The sequence below is a fragment of the Nansenia antarctica genome (genome assembly GCF_963989245.1).
Source record: "Nansenia antarctica genome assembly, chromosome: 7".
Classification (NCBI taxonomy): domain Eukaryota; kingdom Metazoa; phylum Chordata; class Actinopteri; order Argentiniformes; family Microstomatidae; genus Nansenia; species Nansenia antarctica.
The window spans coordinates 19,841,023-19,865,934 of NC_137677.1; the positions used below are offsets into that span (position 1 = coordinate 19,841,023).

The 24,912-nt window shown below is 46.8% G+C and overlaps 1 protein-coding gene across 1 annotated transcript; it reads right to left on the reverse strand.

Annotated features, from left to right (window-relative positions):
• Nucleotides 1–7,940: 7,940 nt before the first annotated feature.
• Nucleotides 7,941–23,160, reverse strand: LOC308162156 (metalloendopeptidase OMA1, mitochondrial-like). Its single transcript, XM_080536276.1, has 9 exons — nt 23,044–23,160; nt 21,528–22,013; nt 20,701–20,929; nt 20,266–20,439; nt 18,598–18,705; nt 13,738–13,866; nt 13,368–13,442; nt 12,722–12,871; nt 7,941–8,503 (listed from the first exon to the last, which is right to left on the reverse strand). The coding sequence occupies exons 2-9, from the start codon at nt 21,989–21,991 to the stop codon at nt 8,201–8,203; spliced, it is 1,632 nt and encodes a 543-aa protein (XP_080392402.1). The 5' UTR covers nt 21,992–22,013; nt 23,044–23,160; the 3' UTR covers nt 7,941–8,200.
• Between the last annotated feature and the right edge of the window lie 1,752 nt (nt 23,161–24,912).

A 24,912-nucleotide genomic window follows, 5' to 3' on the forward strand; every position in this document is an offset into this window, starting at 1 on the left:
AACCCTGGGGAGGCGGGTCGAATCGTGGGCGTTACAAGGAACAGTGAAATGAGAGGGAGGAGGCCAACGAGTTCAGGAATCTATGTCAAACACACACACACACACACACAGAAATACACACACACTCAGACATACACACACAAAGTGTGAGAGTTAGGGAGAAAGGACGCTTTCCTAACTGCCCTCGTCATCATCTGTTTCACACACACGCGCATGCGGGCATGCACACACACACACGCAGACACACACTCCTAACTCCAACCATCACAGCTTTGTCCTTCAAACTAGAGCAGGCAGAAAGCATAATGGAAACCATGGCAACCAAGCCACAAGCGACCAGGTACTGCTGTGGCTGAGAGGAGGAATGGAAGGATGGAAGAATGGAAGAATGGGGGGGGGGGTTGTTTGTTCTGTTCTTTGTATGTTTTTGGTTTGTTCTCTCCCTATTGTGTCCAAGCCCACACACTCTCTCACACACACACACACACACACACACACACACACACACACACACTCCTTTAAATGACCCCCCTTCCTTGGACGACGAGGACCTAGTGTGTTTCCTGGAGGGTTGACATGAAATGATTCAAATGTATTCCACCGTTAATCCCCTGTCCGTCCTCTCCCTAGTGACAGTAACCAGGGACAACAACGCAGAGGGACACTCATCTGAGTCACAGGAGTGTCTGAGTGTGTGTGTGTGTGTGTGTGTGTCCATGTGTTGTACAGTATATGTGTGTGTATGTGTTGGGAGGAGTAGAGGTCTGGGAGCCTGGCTAGGTATGGCATGGTTCAGTGGACGTGTCTGACATTGATAGAGAGGGTTTTCTGTCTGGTTTCACATGGTTTCTCTCTGTCTCTTTCTCTCTGTCTCTCTGTCTGTCTCTGTCTCTGTCTCTCTGTCTGTCTCTCTCTCTCTCTCTGACCCCCCCTCCCTCTCTCTCTCCCTCTTTTTGTATCTCTCTCTGGGAAGCAATAGTGTGGTTAGTTAGTGTTGTTGAGAGAGAATGATCATATGACATTCCACAAAGCAAGCATGACCTTGATTACAACAAATATATTCATAATCATCCTAATCTCTTAGGATCTCTTGTTTAAAAAAACAAAAGGAACTGCTTCAAGATTCCAAAATGTTATCTCCAGCCCATTCACCTCAATACTGTACCTTAATATCTCACTGTAACTACCATTTCAACAAGTGTGTCCAGTTCTCTGTCATTTCATCCCCACCCTGTCTCCATGACTACCTTCTGGGGGATTGTTTCTGCAGACCAGGACATTGTTGTCATTGACAGCACTTGTTTTAACAAAAACATATTTAATGAAGGACATGAACGATTGTCAACAACACACTCAAGCAGTAAGTAGAACTGAATAAACAACTCGGGTACCACGCACTTAACTGTCCGTGCGGAACAATACTCCCAACCCATAGTTCTGTGGGTGAATTACGTCAACCCACCACAGTATCCAATGTTAGGGAACCCCCCCGCGGTGCGTCGCTTGCGGGCCCGTCCCCTACGTCAATGGATGTAATAAGCTTTTGGCACACATGGCAAAAAAAAATCATGAATCTTGAATTATTATTATTATTATTATTATTTAGCAATTTAAACCTGCAAGTTTGTTTCCTGAGGGTTAGCTGACAACCCCGCTGACAGATGACAGGTAGATAATGACAGGTAGTGTAATGGGGGAGTGGTTGTGTTGAGGGAGTGGTTGGGGTGGAGTTAACCAGCTATTGTTCCCACCCATTACCTTCTGTGAAAAAACTCGGTTTTCTCAAAACGGTCATTTGGAGGGTATCAACATGAACATATCCATGACTTCTTCAACTTGTTTCACATGTCAATGTATGACATAATTTTAATGCTTACAATCTACCCTTTCATAATCTGGAAAAAACTGAAAAATAATTTTGGCCGACTTGCAGACTTTTTAAGTTAAAATCCAATGTTTGTTTTGATTTCTTTTGGGAAAATGTGAGTAATGACTGTAGCTTACTGCACAGCTGCATGGCAACACGTTGTTAATTGCTGGAAATACTAGTCATATCATACCCTAAACCTAAATACTACCCTAACCCTAACCCTTCAATTTAGTGTAACTATCACCACACAACTGAACCCTGCAATGTAACTGATGTTAATGCTGTATGATATGATGTGTGACTGCTGTTAAGGTGATGTGATGTTAAGGTGATATGATGTTAAGGTGATGTGATGTTAAGGTGATATGATGTTAAGGTGATGTGATGTTAAGGTGATGTTAAGGTGATATGATGCTAAGGTGATGTGTGACTGATGTTAAAGTCATATGATGTTAAGGTGACATGCTATTGGTCAGTTTAGTCTCTTGCTGGTTTCTAAAAAGGCAAGGTGTGGTTGTACCTGTGTACCATTAGTAAATGTACAATAAGTGTGTTTAAATGTAACTAACTCTCTCTCTCTCTCTCTCTCTGTCTGTCTATCTCCCTCCCTCCCACTCTCCCCGCCCTCCCACTTTCCATTGTTCTGAGATGCTGGACACAGTGGAGAGCGTGTCTGTATATTGTACTGTTGCAATGGTGACTGCAGACCACCTCTCCTCCTCGCCACCTCTCCTCCTACCCCCTACCCCTCCCCGCCTCTCCTCCCCTCCTCCCCCTCCCATCCCGTTCTCTATGGATTTGGTACCCAGCCAAACTGACTGAGATGTGAGTTAGTTCATCATATTGAAATTCTGCCCAATACCAGCAGACACACACACACACACACACTGGTACGCAGAGCGTGTAGCTAACGTGGTTAGCGTTAATGTGATTCCCCTGTGAGAGAGGAGGATCGATGCAGTCAGAAGGAGGAGTGTGTTAACATCCTAATCTCTAATAGCATCAGAACGGCCACCGTTTAAAAACCCTCCACCAGCAGATGAAGAGGAAGAGATACCACACACACACACATACATACACACACACACACACACCTACACACACCGATGGAGATGATACGATACACAGAGGACAACGGAGCCATTACTGAGGGACTTATTGATTGATTGATTGAAAACTTTATTAGAAGATTTGCAGAAGTAGGTACATGACAGTACATATTACATACAAGGTCAACTAACAGGATAAAAACCCAAGAAAGCCACTGGCTTATTTCAATTGGGGTCCTTGTCCTTATACACTGTATTGGAGGAGAATCTACTTTAAGTAGCGTGTGTGTGTGTGTGTGTGTGCGTATGCGTGTGTTGTCTGCTTGCGCGTGCGTGCGTGTGCGTGTGTGTGTGTATACGTGTTATGAAACATGCATCTTTAATTGACCATGCAGGTACCACACACAGACGCTCCCCTGCCGATGGCGGTGTGATTAAGAACAGTCAAATATTCATTTCAATCAGTCGCCCACATGCCACATGTATAATTCATGTTCATGGGGAGACCGTGCCATGTCTTCTACACACACACGCCTCTATTTTCCCCCACTATATTCCCTCTCCACGGTGCCACCAGCTGCTGAGAGTGTGTGTGTGAGTGTGTGTGTGTGTGTGTGTGTGTGGGCAGTGTTCGAAAAAGACTGAATGAGCAGCGTTCCCTCCGCTGGGGAGGGTGGAAGGTGAAACAGATTGCATCTTGGGACTGCAGTCTTCCTCCCACGCAACAGGCACACAGCGTCTCTGAGGTAAGCTGTTTGTTGTGAAAACATCCAGAACTGTGTGGTGTGTGTGTGTGTGTGTGTGTGTGTGTGTTTGTGTGTGCGTGTGTGTGTGCACCTGTACCTGCTGTCTCTCAATGGGTGGTCTGTTCTGCTGAGTTTCCGCTCGCGGGCAGGGCAGGACAGGACAGGACAAACACACACACACACGCTCACACACACGCACGCGCACACACGCGCACGCACACGCACACGCGCACACACACACACACACACACACACACACACACACGGCACTCCATGACAGAGAGACCTTTCTGTCTCCTCCTCTCTTAAGCTCCCCTGATTAGACCCAGTGTGGAACAGCATTGTTTAGGCTTCACATTAGTTACAATTACCTCTGGTGTGTGTGTGTGTGTGTGTGTGTGTGTGTGCGTGTGTGCGTGCGTACCGTCCGTCTGCTTGGCACTCGTATTCCATGTCCCCGGGAGCGGTGGGGGCGTCTGGTCCAGATGCTTCCCTGAAGCCCCGCCCACACTCCTGTTTACACCCAGGACCCCAGCGCTCTCACACCGTCTGTTTGGAAGACGCTCGTCAAGACGTTTACACTACATGGACGGTACAGAACCCAATCTATACTGAACCTAAAATGGACAGTTTTGTCACACAGCACAACGCCACAGATGTCGCAAGTTTTGAGGGGAGCGTGCGGTTGACATGCTGACTCCAGGAATGTCCACCAGAGCTGTTTTTCCGGTGAATTGAATGCTTTTCTCTACCATAAGCCGCCTCCAAAGTCGTTTCCGATTCCAATTCCAATTCTCGGAAATGCCTTTGGAGACGGCTTATGGTAGAGAAATGAACATCCAAGTTCACGGGCAACAACCATTGCACGCTCCCTCAAAACTTGCGACATCTGTGGCATTGTGCTGTGTGAAAAAACGGCACATTCTTGTGACCAGCCTAAGGCACATCTGTGCAATAATCATGCTGTCTAATCAGCATCTGGATATGCCACACCTGTCAGGTGGATGGATTATCTCGACAAAGGAGAAGTGCTCACTAACACAGATTTAAACACATTTGACACAATTTAAGAGAAATAGGCCTTTTGTGTACATAGAAAAAGTCTTAGGTCTTTGATTTCAACTCCTGAAAATTTGGAGCAAAAACAAGTGTTGCGTTTATATTTTTGTTCAATGTCGATTAGATTAGATTCAACTTTATTGCCTTTGCAGAGTACTATACAACGAAATGGAATTTGAGGATGTGTGTGTGTGTGTCTGTGGTGGTGGTGTGTGTATGTATGTGTGTGATGGTGTGTGTATGTGTGATGGTGTATGTGTGTGTGTGTGTGTCTGTGGTGGTGGTGTGTGTGTTTGATGGTGTGTGTGTGTGTGTCTGTGGTGGTGGAGTGTGTGTGTGTGTGTGATGGTGTATGTGTGTGTGTGTGTCTGGTGGTGGTGGTGTGTGTGTTTGATGGTGTGTCTGTGGTGGTGGTGTGTGTGTCTGTCTGTCTCTCTCCCCCTCATCATCTCCCTCTCCCTCTCCTCCTCTCCCCCTCTCCCTCTCCTCCTCTCATAATTGAGGTAGAGGTGCAGTGACGTAGAGGAGCAGCTTGGTGTTCTCATGCAATCTCACACAGGCTAATGAGTTTCCTCTGTCTCTCTCCCCTGGGACCCCACACTTACACACTACCTTCTACAGCATACTGTATGTGTGAGTGTGTGTGTGTGTGTGTGTGCGTGTGAATGAGTGAGTGAGTGAGTGTGTGCGTGTGCGCGTGTGAGTGAGTGTGTGTGTGTGTGTGTAGTCAAAGACCCTACTACTCCGCACGGTAAATTTCCATCTGTGACATCCTCTTCAACAGTCCCCTCTGCTAACCCCAAAGATTAAACATTTTTCAAATCATCTATTTATTGACTCTTGCCAGCAGACGTGATCTCTACTATAGAAAACACATGTCCTCTGGCTCCTCCGTCCCATAGTTTGTACAAAACTAGTTTCTTATTATTCACCAACGTCATACATCTTTTAAAATGTCTCTGACACTAGAATACAGCGTATGATCATCCCTTACGGGAAAAATAAAACGCTTTTTTGTTTTTTTGAAGTATCTCATAACAAACTGAGGATGGAACAGTCAGTCGTTTTCACACTCAATAAAATACACGGCTGGACGCACGCACACACACACACGCGCACACACACACACATTCTACATTCACTCTCTTCTGAATTCCTTTGATGAATAATGAACAGGCTGGTCCAAACAGAACAGAGAGGCCTTGTGCTAACAAGGCCACCACGTCCCCATTGGAAGTCCTATCATTAACATGATAATAAGGGCTTCCATGGATTCAAACCCCTTCACTTTTTCCACATGTTGTTGTGTTATAGCCTCAATTTAAAATTGATTAAATTCAAATAATTTTCCATCAATCCACACACAATACCCCAGGATGACAAAGTGAACCACTTGAAATGTCTGTAAATGTATTAGAATTGAAATGAGAAATGCCTCATGTACATTATGTAAGACATTTGTAATTGCAAATGCCACCGTTTCTGTAGAATGACCCATGTACAATATGCCTCATGTACATTATGTACAGTATGCAGACCCTTGACACTCTTGAAATGATCTAAAATGCAAAAATGTCATCAACAAATCACTCAACATTTTACAGTTCACCTGCCTCAGGTTCCAGCAAGAGAATTGGACTATTGGTGAATGCAAAGATGAGCTCATTGTAGCTATTGGACAGCTGACCCTTCTGGTAGGAAAGAGACAGGAAAGAGATTACAGGAAAGAGACTGTTTCAACTGCTGATGCTGACAGGGACAAGGTTGATGTATTGAGAGGTCTAATTCAAGAGTTTGAAAGCAGATATGAATCCCTCAAGTCATGTGATAAATGTTTTATTTTTTTTATCCTTCAATCTTGGCCTCAAGAAATGCAAGACCTCCCCAGTTTTGGCCACGCAACACTTAGTAACAGGGGCAGCCTCCTCTGTGTATGACTTGGTCAACATAGTGAAGACAAGTTACCCTTCCCCCAGGGACTACAGATGAAAATAAGCTCTGAGCTATTATCTGCCATGCAATATGTATTGTGCATCGTCCCTGTCAAATAAACTAATAAACAAACAAGCAGAGAGTTACTCCAACATTCAGAAAGTAATGCTGTTGTCCCTTACACTGCCCTTGAGCAGTGCTGCATGTGAGAGGGGATTTTCACATCTCAATATAAATAATTATGAAAAAGCAAGTACAGATCCCGCCTGTGAGACTCTGGCCTCTCATCCCTGATGCACATCCACTTGTCTAAGACGACAACAGAGACTTCTGACCCCAAAGCCAGCTGTTGACTTGTGGATGCAGACAGCTAATGGCAGGCTCAACCTGGGGGAAAGAAGTGGGCCTCCATCACCATCATCTACCATGTTTGAAAGAGAGGAACATAGTGAGGAGAGCAGTCAGGAGGGCAGTGATGACGACTGCGTGTAGGAGAACTGTACCTGACTGCGTGTAGGAGAACTGTACCTGACTGCGTGTAGGAGAACTGTACCTGACTGCTTGTAGGAGAACTGTACCTGACTGCGTGTAGGAGAACTGTACCTGACTGCTTGTAGGAGAACTGTACCTGACTGCTTGTAGGAACACTGTACCTGACTGCGTGTAGGAGAACTGTACCTGACTGCTTGTAGGAGAACTGTACCTGACTGCGTGTAGGAGAACTGTACCTGACTGCGTGTAGGAGAACTGTACCTGACTGCTTGTAGGAGAACTGTACCTGACTGCTTGTAGTAGGACTGTACCTGACTGCGTGTAGGAGAACTGTACCTGACTGCTTGTAGGAGAACTGTACCTGACTGCTTGTAGGAGAACTGTACCTGACTGATTGTAGGAGAACTGTACCTGACTGCTTGTAGGAGAACTGTACCTGACTGCGTGTAGGAGAACTGTACCTGACTGCTTGTAGGAGAACTGTACCTGACTGCTTGTAGGAGAACTGTACCTGACTGCTTGTAGGAGAACTGTACCTGACTGCTTGTAGGAGAACTGTACCTGACTGCGTGTAGGAGAACTGTACCTGACTGCTTGTAGGAGAACTGTACCTGACTGCTTGTAGGAGAACTGTACCTGACTGCTTGTAGGAGAACTGTACCTGACTGCTTGTAGGAGAACTGTACCTGACTGCGTGTAGGAGAACTGTACCTGACTGCTTGTAGGAGAACTGTACCTGACTGCGTGTAGGAGAACTGTACCTGACTGCGTGTAGGAGAACTGTACCTGACTGCTTCGTAAGAACCTGCCCAAGGGAAGTGTAAGGGACAACAGAATGACTTTTCTGATTTTCTGAATGTAACTAATCTGCCTGTCGTCACTATGTCGACCGAGTCATACACAGAGGAGGGCGAGCAGCGCCAAGCAACATCTCCAGGTGCTCCTCTGAGAAACCAAACCAAAAGCGTTACGTGCACCCCTGTCTAAAACACAACAACATGTGGGAAAAGTGACGGGGTCTGAATACCTTTCCGAATGCACTGTGACTGTATTCACTTAACATGTACATCTCCTGTACACGGCCTCTGCTCCTCTTCCTGTTCTGGGTCTGGGCCCGGGCCTGGGGCTGCAGAGGCTAGGAGGGATGTCGCCAGACCCCCAGTGCGTGTGTGTGTGTGTGTGTGTAGCTGGACTCCCGCGGCGGTCTGGAGCGGGGTCTTCAGTCTCTCCTCCTCCCCCTTCCTCCCCCGCTCTTTGGCGTCGTCCAGCAGCAACCGGACGCTCCGGGAGAAGACGGCCCGGGGGTCGGTGGCGGGCAGCGCGGGACAGGCGCAGCTCTCCCTCAACCTCAGAGCCTCCAGAGAGAGAGAGAGAGAGAGAGAGTGAGTAAGTCAAATGTTTTTCTATAGCCCCTATCCCAGACCAGGGGTCACAAAGTGCTTTACATATATAAGAACATAATACAAGAGCAAAAGTTATAGCAGGTTAAAATAGGCAAACAAGTGAAAATAAGAACAAGTAACAAACAATAAGTGTACAACAATATCAACAGGACACAGAAAGACAAGCTTTTGGGGTTAGCCAAAAAAAGCCTGTCTATACAGGATAGTCTTTAGCTGTTTAAAAGCCTCGACCGAGACTGCTGATCTAAGATCCAAGGGAAGAGCATTCCAAAGTTTGGGAGCCACGGTTTGGAATGCTCGATCACCCTTGGTTTTTAATCTGGCACGTCGGGGGACAACCAACAAACCCTGGTCAGAGGACCTGAGAGACCTACTGGGGCTGTAAGGACGCAGTAGGTCACAGATGTAAGCAGGTAGAGAGAGAGAGAGAGCTAACCGCTAACAGCTAGGTTAGCTAGGCTAGCTAGGCTAGCACTTAAAGGAGCTCCTTCATCCTCATCCTCCCCCGAAACCTCATCGACCCCCCTCTCTTACTTACTGTCGCACTCAGCACCACACCCGCCACGGGGCCTGTGGGGGCTGGCTGTGGGGTTGTTTTCTAGGTGGAGAAAAGGCCCCGGTTTGGGCACTGCGTGAGGGCTGTTGGGCGGAGGCTGCGGTAAGCTCGGGACGTCTCCCAAGGTCGGAGGCTGAGAGACGCTAAGCTAAGCTAACCTTGAGCTAAACCTCCCGGCCTCTTCACAGAGAGCATCAGCGCATTACGTTTGTTTTCATCCCAGCAGGCAGCCTTAGAGAGGAGGTGTTATAGGATCATCGTCTCAAGGCTGACACACAGACACACACACACACACACTCACAGTAAATATCTCCCCGAACAATACAGTAATCACCAGTCCAGCGCCTGCAGACAGAACTCTGCAGGATCACTGTTTCTAGTGGTTAATTTCCCAGGCAGGGATTCAACAGGGGGGTCCTACACACGCACGCGCGCACACACACACACACACACACACACACACACACACACTCCATTTAGTGGTGCAATTAGACAATTAGTAGTATACCCATCTGTTCCTCTCCTGCTTAGAGCAGTGGATGGTGTGGGGGGACTCTGTTCCAGGACCAGCACCCCCACCCAAGGTTAAACACACTCCTGCGTGTCACATGGGGTTACAAACAGACACACACGCGAGCACGCATGCACGCACGCACACACACATATCCACACACACAAAATATCTACATTAAAGGCATCGTTCCGGTTGTTTTCATTTCATCATTCATTTCATTTTCCAGCGTTGTAGAATCACCCAGACACTTGTTTTCGGGCCCTATTTTCTTGAGCTTCCTGTGGCTGGCTCCTGGCGCTAGCATTTAGCCCTACCAGTGTAGCCCCAGAGCAAGCCAGCAGGAAGCTCATGTATGGAAATATGACCGAAAGAAACAAGTGTCTCACTCTGCAGCACTCCAAGTAAGTGGTAAAATGAGGTCGAACATCGAAAAAAAAAAAACTGACCCATCCCTTAATGTGGTTTGAAGTTGTGTGTCTCTCTTCTGCTTCACACCTCTTGAATTTCAGAGTGTAATAATCAGCCATGCTAGCGTGCACTAAAACAGCCATGCTACAATGCACTGAATCATGCATTAGATCCAACCGTAACACACACGCCTCAACATTCCTGTTCACAACATCCGGCCATTTTGTTTTCGTTTCCGCGTGGGAGAAACAAGGAAACGCTGTCATGTGAGCATTGGGGCAGGCCGTTGAACAGCGCTAGGCTAACTGCACTGTACTTGCCTACTAGCACTGTACTAGCACTGTTAGCACTGTACTAGCCTAGTAGAATTGTACTAGCCTACTAGCATTGTGCTAGCCTACTAGCATTGTACTAACCTACTATGGCATGGCCAGTGTGTGAGAAAATAGCAGTCAGGAGAATGAGGCTGGCAGGTCACATGCCAGAGACACCAGGAGCTGCCAGCCAGCAAACTGGTTCTGTGGGAGCCAACACACGGGCATCGATCACGAGGGCGTCCCACACTAACATACATGGACGTACTCAAGAAAGATGCAGGAGCGGAAAGTGCCGGCGAGCTAACCAGATGTATGGAGAATCAGGATGACTGGAAGCGCCCGAGGACGACCTAGTAGTAGTACTACCATTGTACTACTACACTCACCGTCAACATCCATCCAATCTGTGCCCAATACACAAACTGCACTGTACTTGCCTACTAGCACTCTACTAGCACTGTTAGCACTGTACTAGCCTAGTAGCATTGTACTAGCCTACTAGCATTGTACTAGCCTACAAGCATTGTACTAGCCTACTAGCATTGTACTAGTAGAAGTCACCAAGTAGCAGTCACCTAGTCACTAATACATTGTGACTGAGTGAGCGGAGATACCTTTTTTCTAAGTCTGAAGTAAGTGAATTGTATCATTGTGTTTTTGGTAGTTGTGGGTTAGGAGTTGTGTTTCAGTTGAGGCTGTGAGGCCAGCTATTAAGCCTGGGCAGCAGTCACCTAGGCTTCATCCACACGGCAGTGAAATGTGACCCAAATCCAATTTTTTTTGTCGACATGCGACTCAGGTCTTGCATGACTGTGTGAACAGCGCAAGTCACATGAAATCTGACATTTTAAAATCCGACATCTACTACCCCTCCGCACTGTGTCTCCTGAGACACCTGATTGATTGATACGTCCCCCCTTGTACTTCTCCAGTCTCTGTCTATTACATAAAAAAGAGTAATTACTTCTATTACGATGACTGTCAATGGCCCCTGGCCTGAGCTAGATTACTCTTCCTGCTACGACTGGTGAATTGATGATTCACTTGCTTAGTCAAATGTATCGATTGTAAGTCGCTTTGGAATAAGGCGTCTGCTAAATGCTGTAAATGTAGATGTATACTAACCCACTAGCATTGTACTAGCACTGGCATTATAATAGCATTGTACTAGCCTACTAGCATTGTAATAGCATTGTACTACCCTACTAGTATTGTAATAGCAGTGTACTAGCCTACTAGCATTGTGCTAACCTACTAGCATTGTACTACCCTACTAGTATTGTAATAGCATTGTACTAGCCTACTAGCATTGTACTAGCCTACTAACCCTGTACTAGATTCACCGTCAACATCCATCCTATCTGTTCCCAATACACAACCAGTCCATAGAAGCCTAAACAATAAAATAACATGTTGAAGTTGTCGACTGGTCTGTGATGACGTAGGTCACGTTGTGTGTGTGTGAGAGAGAGAGAGATGGTAACATACAGTGGATCTAATGGGTTCATTCGTCTCTCTTGACAGGGGACGCTAACGCTCAATCTATTATTGAGGACACTGTTTTAACGAGGCAGGGGGGGGGGCTCAGCAGATGCCCCGGCCCTTAACGACGGACACCCGAAACATTTCCCTCCTCACCTGCTGAACCCCTTCTTTCTTTCCCCTCCCTCTCTCTCCCGCTGTCCTCCTCTCTCCGTGTCTACAGCACAGCCACATCTACACAGTCTGCTGGGGGGGAGGAGGGGGAGGGAGGGAGGGAGGGAGGGAGGGCTCATTGTAATGGAGGAGGAACGGCATCACAACACATATGGAAAACGTGGAGGGTTGGCTACCGTTCCTTACTCTGATCTACAGGACTCCTCTCGGACAACACACTCCTCTCCAGGTTGACTGGAGAAACGGCATGGTGTGTGTGTGTGTGTGTGTGTGTGTGTATGCGTGTGTCTCTCTCTCAGACACACGCACGCACGCGCACACACACACGCTGAACTCACTACGATTGACCCGAGAGGTGAGACCAGGAGTGTCCTTGTTCATCTCCGGCAAAACAGCAGCAACACAGAACCACATCTATCATAGAGACCAACACTAGCACAGCACACCCAACCTGGCAACATGGGAACCGGGACAATGCTGTGTGTGTGTGTGTGTGTGTGTGTGTGTGTGTGCGTACGACGTACGTCTGTAGTGTGTGTGTGTGTGTGTGTGTGTGTACGTCTGTAGTGTGTGTGTGTGTGTGTGTGTGTACGTCTGTAGTGTGTGTGTGTGTGTGTGTGTGTGTGCGTACGTCTGAAATATGTGTGTGTGTGTGTGTGTGTGCGTGTGTGCGTAGTGTGTGTGTGTGTGTGTGTGTGTGTGTGTGAGAGGTGTGTTACCTCTGGCACCAGCCTGTCCAGCTGGGTGACTCTGTTCCTGTGTGAGGGGTGTGTGGAGAGCCACTCAGGCACGCTGGGCTCTCCTGTCAGCTGGTCCCGGACCTCCATCTGCTGCCAGAACACCGGACCGGCCCGCACGTCTGCACACGCCTGGGGATAAGATACGGTAGAGACAGGGGTTACACACACACGTGGGCGCACGTACAGTCACGCACGCACACACACAAAACACAAAGGGCTACACCAATGCACATGACCGCTCGCTGTCCTGAGCAACTGGTTGTCGTGGAAACGGGCCGGCACGCATCCTTCTGTCTGCTTGGGTAGAGCGGGGTTGATTATTTCCACTAGGCAACACCGCCATCTAGTGTATTGTAGGGGAGACTACAGACCATCTAGTGTATTGTAGGGGAGACTACAGCATGGTGAGCACGAGAGAGAGAGAGAGAGAGAGAGAGAGAGAGAGAGAGAGAGAGAGAGAGAGAGAGAGAGAGAGAGAGAGAGAGAGAGAGAGAGAGAGAGAGAGAGAGAGAGAGAGAGAGAGAGAGAGAGAGAGAGAGAGAGAGAGAGAGAGAGAGAGAGAGAGAGAGAGAGAGAGAGAGAGAGAGAGAGAGAGAGAGAGAGAGAGAGAGGAGGCAGTTAGTACCTTGGCAGCAAGCTGCAACCCAACCTGGTCAGCTTCTGCCTCCAACTTCCTACTGTAGGGACGATCAACCATGAACTGGGAGAGAGAGAGAGAGAGAGAGAGAGAGAGAGAGAGAGAGAGAGAGAGAGAGAGAGAGAGAGAGAGAGAGAGAGAGAGAGAGAAGAGAGAGAGAGAGAGAGAGAGAAAGAGAGAGAGAGAGTATCAAAACAAATTCAAGCATAAAAGGCTGTCCTCATTCCAAGGAAATAGTTGTCCTTCATGTGGTCGACCACCAGTAAACAGAGCTGATTCCTCTTATGTAGGAGGTCTGTCAGCTCAGTAGTGAACCAGGGCTATCTCGTCTCGTCTCGTATGTATGAGTGTGTCTCACCTCTATGAGTTTGCTCTGTATCCATTGGGTCAGCAGAGCCAGGCTGTCTCGGGGACACACGGCCCAGATGGCCGTCAGCAGGATCAGAGACAACAAGTCCACAACATGACACATGCTGGCCTGCTCCGCCTGAGAGGGGGGAGGGGGGGAGAGAGGGTGGAGGGGAAAGTGGGAGAGGGGAGTTGGGAGGGGATGGGAAGGGATAGGGTGGAGAGGAGGAGGGGAGAGAGGGATGGGGGGAGGGAGGTGAAAGGGGGGTTGGGGGGGGAGAGGGGAGAGGGAAGGGGGAGGGAGAGGGGGGGTTGGGGGGGAGGTGAGAGGGGAGAGTGGGGGTTGGGGGGGTGAGAGGGGGGAGGGGGGAGAGAGAGGGGAATACAAACATACATGGTAGCACAACTTGTCAGAGAGAGAGAGACAGAGAGAGAGAGAGAGTAGGAGAAGGAGTATTGATCACTCGTCTATTTCAGCTGAACTTTTAGTACTTGCAGAGATTTTGAGATTTAAGTCTCGAAATCCAATAGAATGTGGGTCCAGCTGAGCCCATAGACCTTCTCTCTTATCTAATTACATTCTCAGTGCAGCGTTTCCTCAGAGGACTTTAAACCTTCGCAATGCAGACACGCAATTGCACCTCAAACGTATTCTCTGATCGTACAATCGACCTAAAAATCTACAAGTTTACATCTGTAACCCAGTTGTGATATGGCCTGCTCCAGCTGTTGGTATTTCAAGATCATGGTTGAAAAGGCTTCCTTCCACACACACACGCACACACACACACACACATACAGATAGACATAGAGACACCCACACACACACAGACAGACAGACATAGACACACGCACACGCAGACGGACATAGACACACGCACACACACACAGACAGACGGACATAGACACGCACACCTGGGTTTCCGTTAAACGGTAATTATCGGTCTTTGTCCGGTAAAATTTGTTGAAGTCCGACAAATTGAAAAGTCGTCGGACATATTGTCCGGTGAAAATAATTCCCTTTGAATACAATTCGCTAAAGTTCACATTCTGATTCCTTCTATTTTAAAAAAGACGAATATATAGGCTATGTATTTCTTTTATTATGATATGATTTGACACCGGCATGATGATGACTCCTAATGTGTAGGCCGGCCTATGCGAAACAGCGCACAGGTGCCACATGGGATTGATGCCAGATGGGATTACAGCTTAACCAGTCTATTACCGCTTAAACACAGTAGCCCATTCGGCGGTAACCCATGCCTATCTGGCAACCCTGCCAACCCGTCCACCATAGTAATACGCAAACGTTGCAGCTCAAAGTGCACCATAGCGAGCGATTAAATTAATGGAAAGATGGCAAAACAAAGTAAGCTTAGCAATTATTTCATGAAGCCAAGCAACAATGAGTCTGAGCCTGAGGAGAAGTCTGACTCTGAAGAGATGGAGGCCGCTGCGGCTGACGCCGTCGTGGCTCCTCCAGCCAAGAAGTCTCGTGGATTCAGAGTTGAATGGAAAAAAACTTTCCCCTGGCTGCGTTTAGATGAGGAAGCCGGAAAAATGTTCTGCTCACCGTGCGAAACATCGGGGAGGAATAATGGATTCACGAGAGGAGCAACTAATATGAGAATGTCGGCTCTCACTGATCACAGTCGGTGCAGTGACCACATATCGGCGGTCAGTTTGAGGCAACAGCAAACCGCTATGCAAGGCCACTGTGAGCAGGCTAATGCAACGGCTAACAATAAGCTGCACTCTCAGCTACAAGTTGCCTTTCACATGGCAAAAAATGGCATCGCATGTCATCAGTATGTGGGTCTGACTGAGCTACTGAAAGCAGTTAAGGCTCCAGATTTTGTCTCGAGTGAGGGCATTTACCGCCACAGCGACTCTGTTGATGACATGGAAAGGGCACTGGAAGACGTTGTGATGGATCAGCTGGATGAAAAGCTAAAGGGGAGTGACTTCATTGGCATTATCATTGATGAGACAGTAAATATCACCGTGGACAAGAAGCTGATTATATACGTGAAGTTGGAAATAAAAGGAAGAGTTGAGACATGTTTTCTGGGCAATTATGATGTGCACTCCGGGACCGCACAGTGTATATTTGACAAAGTGGTGGAGGTGCTCCGCGAGAGAGGTGTGGAGCTGTCCCGCGTCATTGGCCTGGGCTCGGATGGGGCCAGTGTAATGATGGGAAAGCGTGCTGGAGTTGGTGCTCTTCTGAAGAAACAGAGTGCGTTTTCCATTCAGGTGCACTGTGGTGCCCACCGAGTTGCGCTGGCCGCGCTAGATGCGGCAAAGGCTGTTGACCAGGTAGGAGCCTACAAGCGCACAGCTGCTTCTGTGTACTCCTTTTACAAGCACTCAGCCAGCAGGACCAATCGCCTCCGTCAGGTGACAGCAGATCTCAGCGACGAAGACATGACGAGCCTAAAGCAGCCGTGCGCTGTCCGCTGGCTATCCTTGCACAGGGCAGTGGAGGGTATAAAACGTAACTGGCCTGCTCTGGTGATGGAGCTAAATCAAGAGGCTGTGGGAGGAAATGCCCAAGCCCAAGGCATCCTAGGTCAAATCCAGCCGTATAGCTTTATCGCCTGGACTCACGCACTGGCTGATGTGCTACCGGTGATGACCAAACTGAACTTGGTTTTCCAGAAAGACGACGTCAATCTGGCCATGATCCGACCAATGGTTCACGCATCCGTAGCGGCACTAACACAGCTACGAGATGCCCCAGGCCCGAAGAAGTGAAGTTCCAGGCGGACTGCCAAGACGGCCTGTACAATGATGTCAGAGTGACACATGTAGGTGACCGGTCCGTTCAGGCGTTTAAAAATGCCCGAGCACGCTACATCCAGCATCTAGTAGATGCACTACACGAGCGATTCCCCGAAGATTCCCTAGATGTACTGAACAGCTTCGACATCCTTCTGAACCCCTCCCAATACCCACAGACGCAGGATGGTAAGTAGAAGCTAGCCTGTTTAATTAAGTTGGTTGCAAAATGCATAGTATAATTCTTAGGCCTATCCTTTTTGAATAACCTAAAATGCTTGTCTAAATTGCGAAATGTAGACTATGGCCGCCGCCCATCATAGGCTAATAATAATTATCATCATCATAATAACAATAATAATTATTAGGCTATAATAACAACAATGATGAAAACAACAGGATAACATTTAAACCTTCCTACTTTTCAGTTAATCTGGCTGTTGATGTCATTTTGTCATAAAAAAAAATAGGCCATCACTGATTCATTATCACTCATTCCGTCCCCTCAGCGCTTGAAGAATATGTTAAACCGGCCATCCAGACCATCATTGGTCATTTTGGCCAAGAAATGACCAGCGATGATGACTCAGCACCAGCCACAGCCCCGGTCATCGATGCCACAAACGTGCAACGAGATGCCATCGGTGTCATGACAGCGCTTCGTGGTTATGGGGGCTTGCGTTTCTCAACAGCCTGCGAAGTCCTCATCCGAGACTTCAGCGAAATTTACCCAGAGTGGGCCACACTGGCCAAGATAGCCTGCTTGATTCCCGTCTCCAGTGTGCCTGCAGAGAGAGGATTCTCTCTGCAGAACCGAATTAAAACTGCGGACCGAAGTCGCCTTGGGGAGGGCAAGGTCACACGGCTAATGCGCATTGCAAGTTGCGGAGAGACACTTTGCAGCTTTGATTTCAAGTCCGCAGCTGCACGCTTCAATGCTGCCAAAAAGCGACGTAGGCCTAATAAGTAGCTGAATTATATTATTTTTACTCTAGGCTATTTTATTTAAGGCTATCCCCTATCTATCTGAGAAAAGGCATAGGCGATAGGCCTAGGCTGTAACATCGAACGGAAATTAGCCTATACATACGCATTGCAAGTTAATTTAAAGCCTATTTATTTTCAAAGAGTTTTATTCTATTTTATTTTATCTGATAAAAGGCATATGAACGGAAATTAGGCTAGCCGTGTCACGCCAGAAGCCTACATGCTTGCACTGTTACTGCTCAATAAAATGTTATACATCTAGACATTGTGGTATTTCTTTATATACGTATCCCAGACTGCCTATCAATTGTTTCTCAATAAACAGTTATGTTCTCCCCATTGTCATACTCCCGAGCTAAACGAAATGCCTTCCCAACCAGCGAGACCTGGTTATAGAAATGACGTTGTTTTATTGATTTTTAAAAAAGGGTAAAACTGGAAAGAGAAAATAGAAAACTCACATTAATCCCAAACAATTTAACAAACTTCAGTTAACGTAATGTGGAGTCCGTTCATTGATCGATGCTGTCTGTTCAGTTCCCAGTGAGGCGCCCGTTCAGCGCTGGACCCGTTCAGCGCTGGATTTGACGCATGGCATAGCGCGCATGCGTCAAATCATGTTATATTATTATATATTATATAGCTCGCATCTAATCGTATCGGATGAGAAATAGACATTAAATGGCATATATAGGCCGCTACACAACAGTAATCACCGGGACAAACAGCTATATTAGATTTGAAAAAAATATATATGATTTTTAAAAAAAAAAAAATATATATATTTTAATATGATGACCGGAATATATCACGTTTGTCCGGTAAATCGAATTCTTCCCGGACACGATGTCCGACGGCAAATTTTTCTAACGGAAACCCTGACGCACACACACACTCACAGACAGACAGACGAACATAGACACGCACGCACACACACACACACACACACACATACTCACACACACACACACACAGACGGACATACACACACGCACAAAAAAATACAGAGGCACAGAGACGCATGCAGACACACACAGATGCGTACACACACACACACACACACACACACACACACATACACACAGGGGTGTGTACTCACAGAGTGTCCCATGACGGCGTGGGCCATCTCATGTCCCATGATGAAGGTCAGCTGATGCACGTCTGCCACCGCCTCCAACATCCCCGTGAACATAAACACCTTACCATTCTACACACACACACACACACACACACACACATAAACACCTTACCGTTCTACACACACACACACATAAACACCTTACCGTTCTACACACACACACACACACACACATAAACACCTTACCGTTCTACACACACACACACACATACAGGGCTCTACGCTAACCTTTTTCACTAGGAGCACATGTGCTCCTAAATGAAAAATGTTAGGGGCACACAAAGAAATTTAGGAGCACAGTGACATTTTTTATTATAACACATTTGTATTAGTGATTTTGCAATTTTTGCACCAAAATCACACATTGGCCCATACCTACAGCCCTACTAGACGCAGAGTTGATGGCATTGTATTATGGTAACTAGCTGTGTCAAGTTCTCCTGGTTAGCAGCATGTTCATTCATTCATCCATGTCATGCCTGTCAGCTAGCAGCTAGCAGCCCAGCCAGGCTTTAGGGCTAGGTCTGTCAGCTAGCAGCCCAGCCAGGCCATGCAGAGGTCTGTCTCCATGCTGCCCACCTCCCTTCTGCTGGGTCAGGCTACATCAGTCACACACGGTGGCCAGACAACTCCACATCTAGGGGTATTAAACTACCCCACATCCAGATGACCAGTCCCCAGCCCCATGCTGCCCGGGGTGGTGACATGTGGAGGTGGCCAGCCCAGCACGGTGCCTCTGCGGCGGCTATCTGTTAGCACACCACCATCCCCGGGGGTCCCACCTCTCTGCCACACTCAAGTACAACATGTTGCATTTTCATGCCATTAGGCAACTTGCTTCCTAGGGTTTCCTAGGGTTAGAGATGCATTTGGACTTCTGGAGTACCTCCACTACTTTCAATGGGTTCTGAAGGTCTGAGAGCTTTCTACTTTCTACCCTGGGTAGTTAACCCTGGTTGTAACCTTGGGTTCAAATCTGGAGTGTGTGGGACCAAATCTGTAGATGTGGTGAGCTAATGAAGCTAATGAAGCTTGAGATGAGAAAAGGGCGCTTGTCTCTTTAAGGCCCAGGAGGGAGTTAGCGATTAGCGATGTTAGCTTAGCGCCAGTTTAACAGAAGTAACTTCACTTTTAACATGACTTCCCGTGGTCGTAGCGGGCTGGCTGACGGCTTAAAATGTGGCCACACGGTTCGCGCAGATTTATTTTTAGAATTTAAAAAATAAAAAAATAAAAAAATAAAAAATAATCTGTACTCGCACAGTGTGCTCGTGAATTTATTTCTCTAGTCGCACAGATGTATTTTTAGTCGCAATTGCGAGTGAAATGGTCGCACTGTCGAGCCCTGACATAAACACCTTACCATTCTACACACACACACACACACACACACACACACTCACACCTTACCGTTCTACACACACACACACACACACACACACACACACACACACACACACACACACACATAAACACCTTACCGTTCTACACACACACACACACACACACACACACACACACACACACACCTTACCGTTCTACACACACACATAAACACCTTACCATTCTATAGACACACTCTCACACACACACACACCTCTCTCTCTCTCTCTCTCTCTCTCGACTCACAGGCAGTACAAAGGCGTTGACGGTGGGGCTGTCGACCACATGAACGGTCCAGGGAACAGAGGCCACTTCTGGGATGTCCTGGTTCCTCTGGGCCAGGTGCTGGACCAGCCTTTCCACCACCTGGTGCCTGGGGTCCTTCTCTGGGACCAGCATCTCAGTAAACTCCTCCATGTACTGTGGACACACACTCACACACACACACAAACAAGCATGCAGACAAACACACACACAAACACACACTCACACACAAAGCAAGCGTGCAGACAAAACACAAACACAAACAGAAAGCAAGCGAGCGCGCACACACATACACACACACACACACACACACAATCAGCACAAGAAATCCTGTCACCACCGTGGCCAGTTTCATGCAGTTCTACTCCTCCCTCACCCCTCATTCCCTCTCCCCCCCTCTCCTCCCCCGTCCCTCACCCCCTCTGCAGTGATGGCCGCCAGCTCCATGTAGTTCTCTCGGCTGAACACCAGGAGACGTGTGCGCGCCGTCACCGGCGACTCGTCTAGGTGGGTGAGGAGGAAGAGCGCTAGGATCGCCGTAGCGACCGCGGTCCCCGCTGCCAGCTGCCAGCGGCGCCGCCACGTGGCCTGACGCAGGAGCTGCTGCCGATTGGGTGGGAGGGCGGCCCACCACTTCCTGATACTCCTATTGGACAGCGACACCAAATCCTCCATGACACCACGTAAAAAATTAAACTGTGACAGTTCAAATGACTCCTACTAACAACAAGTCAGGGTTCCCACTTCCCACACCTTCTGAAACATCCAATTCAAGCACCTTTCAAGGACTTTCAAGACTCAATTCCCTCAGACAGATCTAGATGAGAATTGATATAATAGGAACTATCCGCTCACAGACAACAATAAAAAAGAGAGGCTTGAATGTGTGAACACTAGATGGTCTCTTGCCTTCTCTACCACAGCACAGCAAAACAATATATTGTGAAATAGGCCTATGTGTGAAGTTAAGCAATACAGAGACGTATTTACTAGTTGACGAGCTAAGTAAAACATTTTTGAATATATATATTTATTTATTTTTAGAGAGAGAGAGAGAGAGAGAGAGAGAGAGAGAGAGAGAGAGAGAGAGGAATTCAAGCACTTTCAATGACCCGTGTCTATTTTCAAAAACTTTTAATTAAGACCTTGATTTTTCTCCCCTCAAATTCACAAACTTTCAAGGATTTCAAGGACCCGCCGTGGGAACCCTGTCAGTGGCTTCTGCGACTTGACACTCTTTTTACCTGCCCAGGATCATAGCCAGGATCTTCTGCAGGGGTTTGAGGACCAGCCACAGGAGAGGAGGGGGGATGGCACGGAGCTGACTGGAGGTGTGGAACGGCCTGGCCAGCAGCAGCTCCGTGCTGTCACACAACAACACACTGTGGACAGGTGCAGCAGCTGCTCTCGCATTCGGGGTCCCCCCCCCCACTGTGAAAAGTCCCGTCGTGACATTCTGAGGGGTGACAAAAAGACGTCTCTGACATAATGTTCTGTAGTGAAGCTGAGCGACTGAGTTGTCTGTTCTCTGACAGCAGCTGACGGTGGAGGAGAGTTGTATCGACGGCGAGAAGAAGCTTCTTCTCGCGACACTTGGTTCTCTCCATCGGTAGAGCGACGTCCGGACGTCCCGTGTCAGGGTCGCAGGCAGGGACCGGACCACTTGACGACTCCTGATGAGCCGGACGCAGCAGAACTCCATGGTCATTGAGACAGTTTGTCAACCAAGCCTGATAACAGAAAAAACACGACAAAGATGGAAATCGATCAATTAGAACTCTTTCGAGCTGACTTTAGTTGACCCTCCCTTTTGCCCATTACTGACCCCTCCCTGTCCCTAGATATTTAGCTGTCTAGTTTAAGGTTTTTGTAGTTTTAGCTTAGTCTTAGATTATCTTAGACTGTTTAAGACTAGTTTTTGTTTTAGACTGTGTAGTTTTAGTTTAGTTTTAGTCTATACTGACGGAAAGTTTAGTTTATCTTAGACTATTTTAGACTAGTTTTAGTTTTAGACAATGTCGTTTTTAGTTGAGTTTTTAGACTATGTAGGCCAGGTTTTTGTATTGTATTTGTTTGTGGTGGATGTTGTTGTTGTATGCCTGTGAACAGGTCACACTTGAAAATGAGCCCTTGGGGCTCAATGTGTTTTTTACCTGTATAAATAAAGGTAAAATAAAATAAAATAAAATAGAAGTCTAGTGATGATGTGGCTGTAGTCCTGAGGTGTTGTTGTGAGCGTGTTTCATCCTGCTAGAAACAGAACAGGGTATCCGCGGTGTCTTGAAAAGTATTAAAAGTTGATAAATCAATTTGGGGGAAATCAAGACGTATTAAAAAGTCTTATCACGATTTTATGAGGTCTTGAATTTTGTAGGTATTTTTCTGAACTAGACTCTGTCCAATGAGTTTGAGTCCTAAAAACGTTTAGTAAAAGTTCGTGAATTTATTAGTTTTATTAAAAAACAAAGATGAACCGGAAATCGTGTTGTATGATAGTGGTCTAGTCTGTTGCAAACTCAAACTGTTAAGTTAAAGGTGTCACTGATGTAAACGGTTACAGCTCGAAGTGGCGGTGAGGTCTGGAAACATATTGACAAGGTCTTTAAAAAGTCTTAGAAAGGTATTGAAATTAACCTCAAGATTCCTGTATATACCCTGCAGAAGGACAGTTTCAATGTCATGTCATTGCTGGATCGGCCACCACGGTGTCGCTCACTAGTCGCTGACACGTGTCGTGCAGGCGTCGTTGTAAAAGGTTACCTGTGGATTATGGACCCCCTATAGTAATCGCTTTGGTCGTCTTGAAAAGCCCATCTTGAGAAACAATGTCTATCACATGAGCAACTTGTTCTGTCGCAACTTGTCTGAATGGTGAACTGAAACGCGTGTTCACCAAAATAGTTCCCCTGTGCAACTGAGCCCGAACACTGAGTTCCGCACTCAACATCGTGTACACTAAATCGTGTGTGTGTGTGTGTGTGTGTGTGTGTGTGTGTGTGTGTGTGTGTGTGTGTGTGTGTGTGTATGTGTGTGTGTCTGTGTGTGTGTGCGTGCGTGTGTGTGTGTGTGTGTGTGTGTGTGTGTGTGTGTGTGAGAGAGTGTGGTTGTGTGTGTGTGTGTGTGTGTGTGCGCGTGTGTGTGTGTGTGTGTGTGTGTGTGTGTGTGTGTGTGTGTGCATGTGTGTGTGTGAGAGAGGCATTGGTCATCTGCACTGTGCTGCCACAAAGGGAAACAATTTCCTATAGGTAAAAATACTTAATGATGATATCTAAAAAAAAAAAAAATGGTTCAAGAGATTGAGAAAGATTAATTTTCATGAACCAATGGATGGGAAATGTTATAAATGATCTTGTGTACGTCATAATAATGAATCCTATATAAGAGATATCATTCTGTTATGTTCGCTGGGATGAGTGGTACCAAAGCTTACCTTTAACATTCACAGACCAACACCCAGACAACACCATGACAACCACAGAGAGGGCCACAAATAAGATGATGCGCACAATATTCACAATGATTCCCAGAATCCCTTTAGAAAGGAAAGAAAGATATAGATAAGTCAAGAAATGTGTTGGCTGTCATTGATGTCCAGATTGAATAATCATTTCTGGGAAAGGCTGGGAAAAGGAAATAAAATAATGTGTATGTTTGCGATGTTGATGATGGTGTTGAATGATCTAGACTCAGCTTGACCTTTTTGCACAATATAATAATATTCAGTGTCAATGGTCTGACTCTAGATCAGCCTTTGGACGGTGGTTTTCAAGTAGCCTACAGCTAAGTACTTTACGTTCAGTAGGGCAAAAACAAGAGACTACATTTACAAACCAAGTGGTAGTACCAAAGGTTTCAGATCGGAACACTCCATTTGAAAAATGCTCTCTGATTTGTATGCAATGAACAAGATCACCTGTTTGTTGTTTTTTAAATGACTTATATTTTTTAGCCCTGTTGAATCTCACTCCTGGGGGATATTCCATCAACGTTGCTAAAGGGAAAATCCTGGATCTTCCTTTAGCAACGTTGATGGAATATCCTCCTGCTGTTGGGAATGTTGGTATACGATTAGTGTAACCCCCTTCTCTCTGACAGTTCAGTCAGTCAGTCAGTCATTGGGATGTGTTGGGTCAGTGGGTATGGCTAGTCTGTCTCCATGGTGACAAAGCAGAGGGCTTGTTCTATTCAGAGGAAACATGGGATTATTATTTTAGTATTGTAACTATGTTGGATTGTCTATAAAAGGGTTGATGCTGGTAGGTTTGCATCAACTTGAATGCTTTGGGATCTCCCTGAAATCAGTTTAAAACGGATTCTTAAGTGGGGACATGTCTTATTATTATTATGTCTGGGAACGAGTTGTCAATGCGATAAGACAATAATACCATGCACTGCATCTCCCAGGTGCATCTATAAATGGCTCTACATTAGTGTGTGGATATTGATTATGTTACTGTTTTGTTAAGGTCCTGAATTAATGTGCAGGTCAGAGTAACCAAGGAATGAAAAAAAATAAATGAAAAAAGGTTAACCGTTATTGTGTTTGTGTGAAATGTGGTTTAGCTGTTGATGAAGAACAACACATCTGTAGTAGATTTGGCTGCATCCAAACCGATTACTAAATATATA

Bases quoted from the DNA above. Each gene is read 5' to 3' on its own strand.
- LOC308162156 (XM_080536276.1), bottom strand. From the start codon at position 21,991: ATGACCATGGAGTTCTGCTGCGTCCGGCTCATCAGGAGTCGTCAAGTG. The intron at 20,440-20,700 runs GTGAGGGACGGG...GTGTGTCCACAG, and splicing joins CGGCCATCACTGCAGAGGGG to TACATGGAGGAGTTTACTGA. The intron at 12,872-13,367 runs GTACTAACTGCC...TCTTATCCCCAG, and splicing joins GGTTGCAGCTTGCTGCCAAG to GCGTGTGCAGACGTGCGGGC.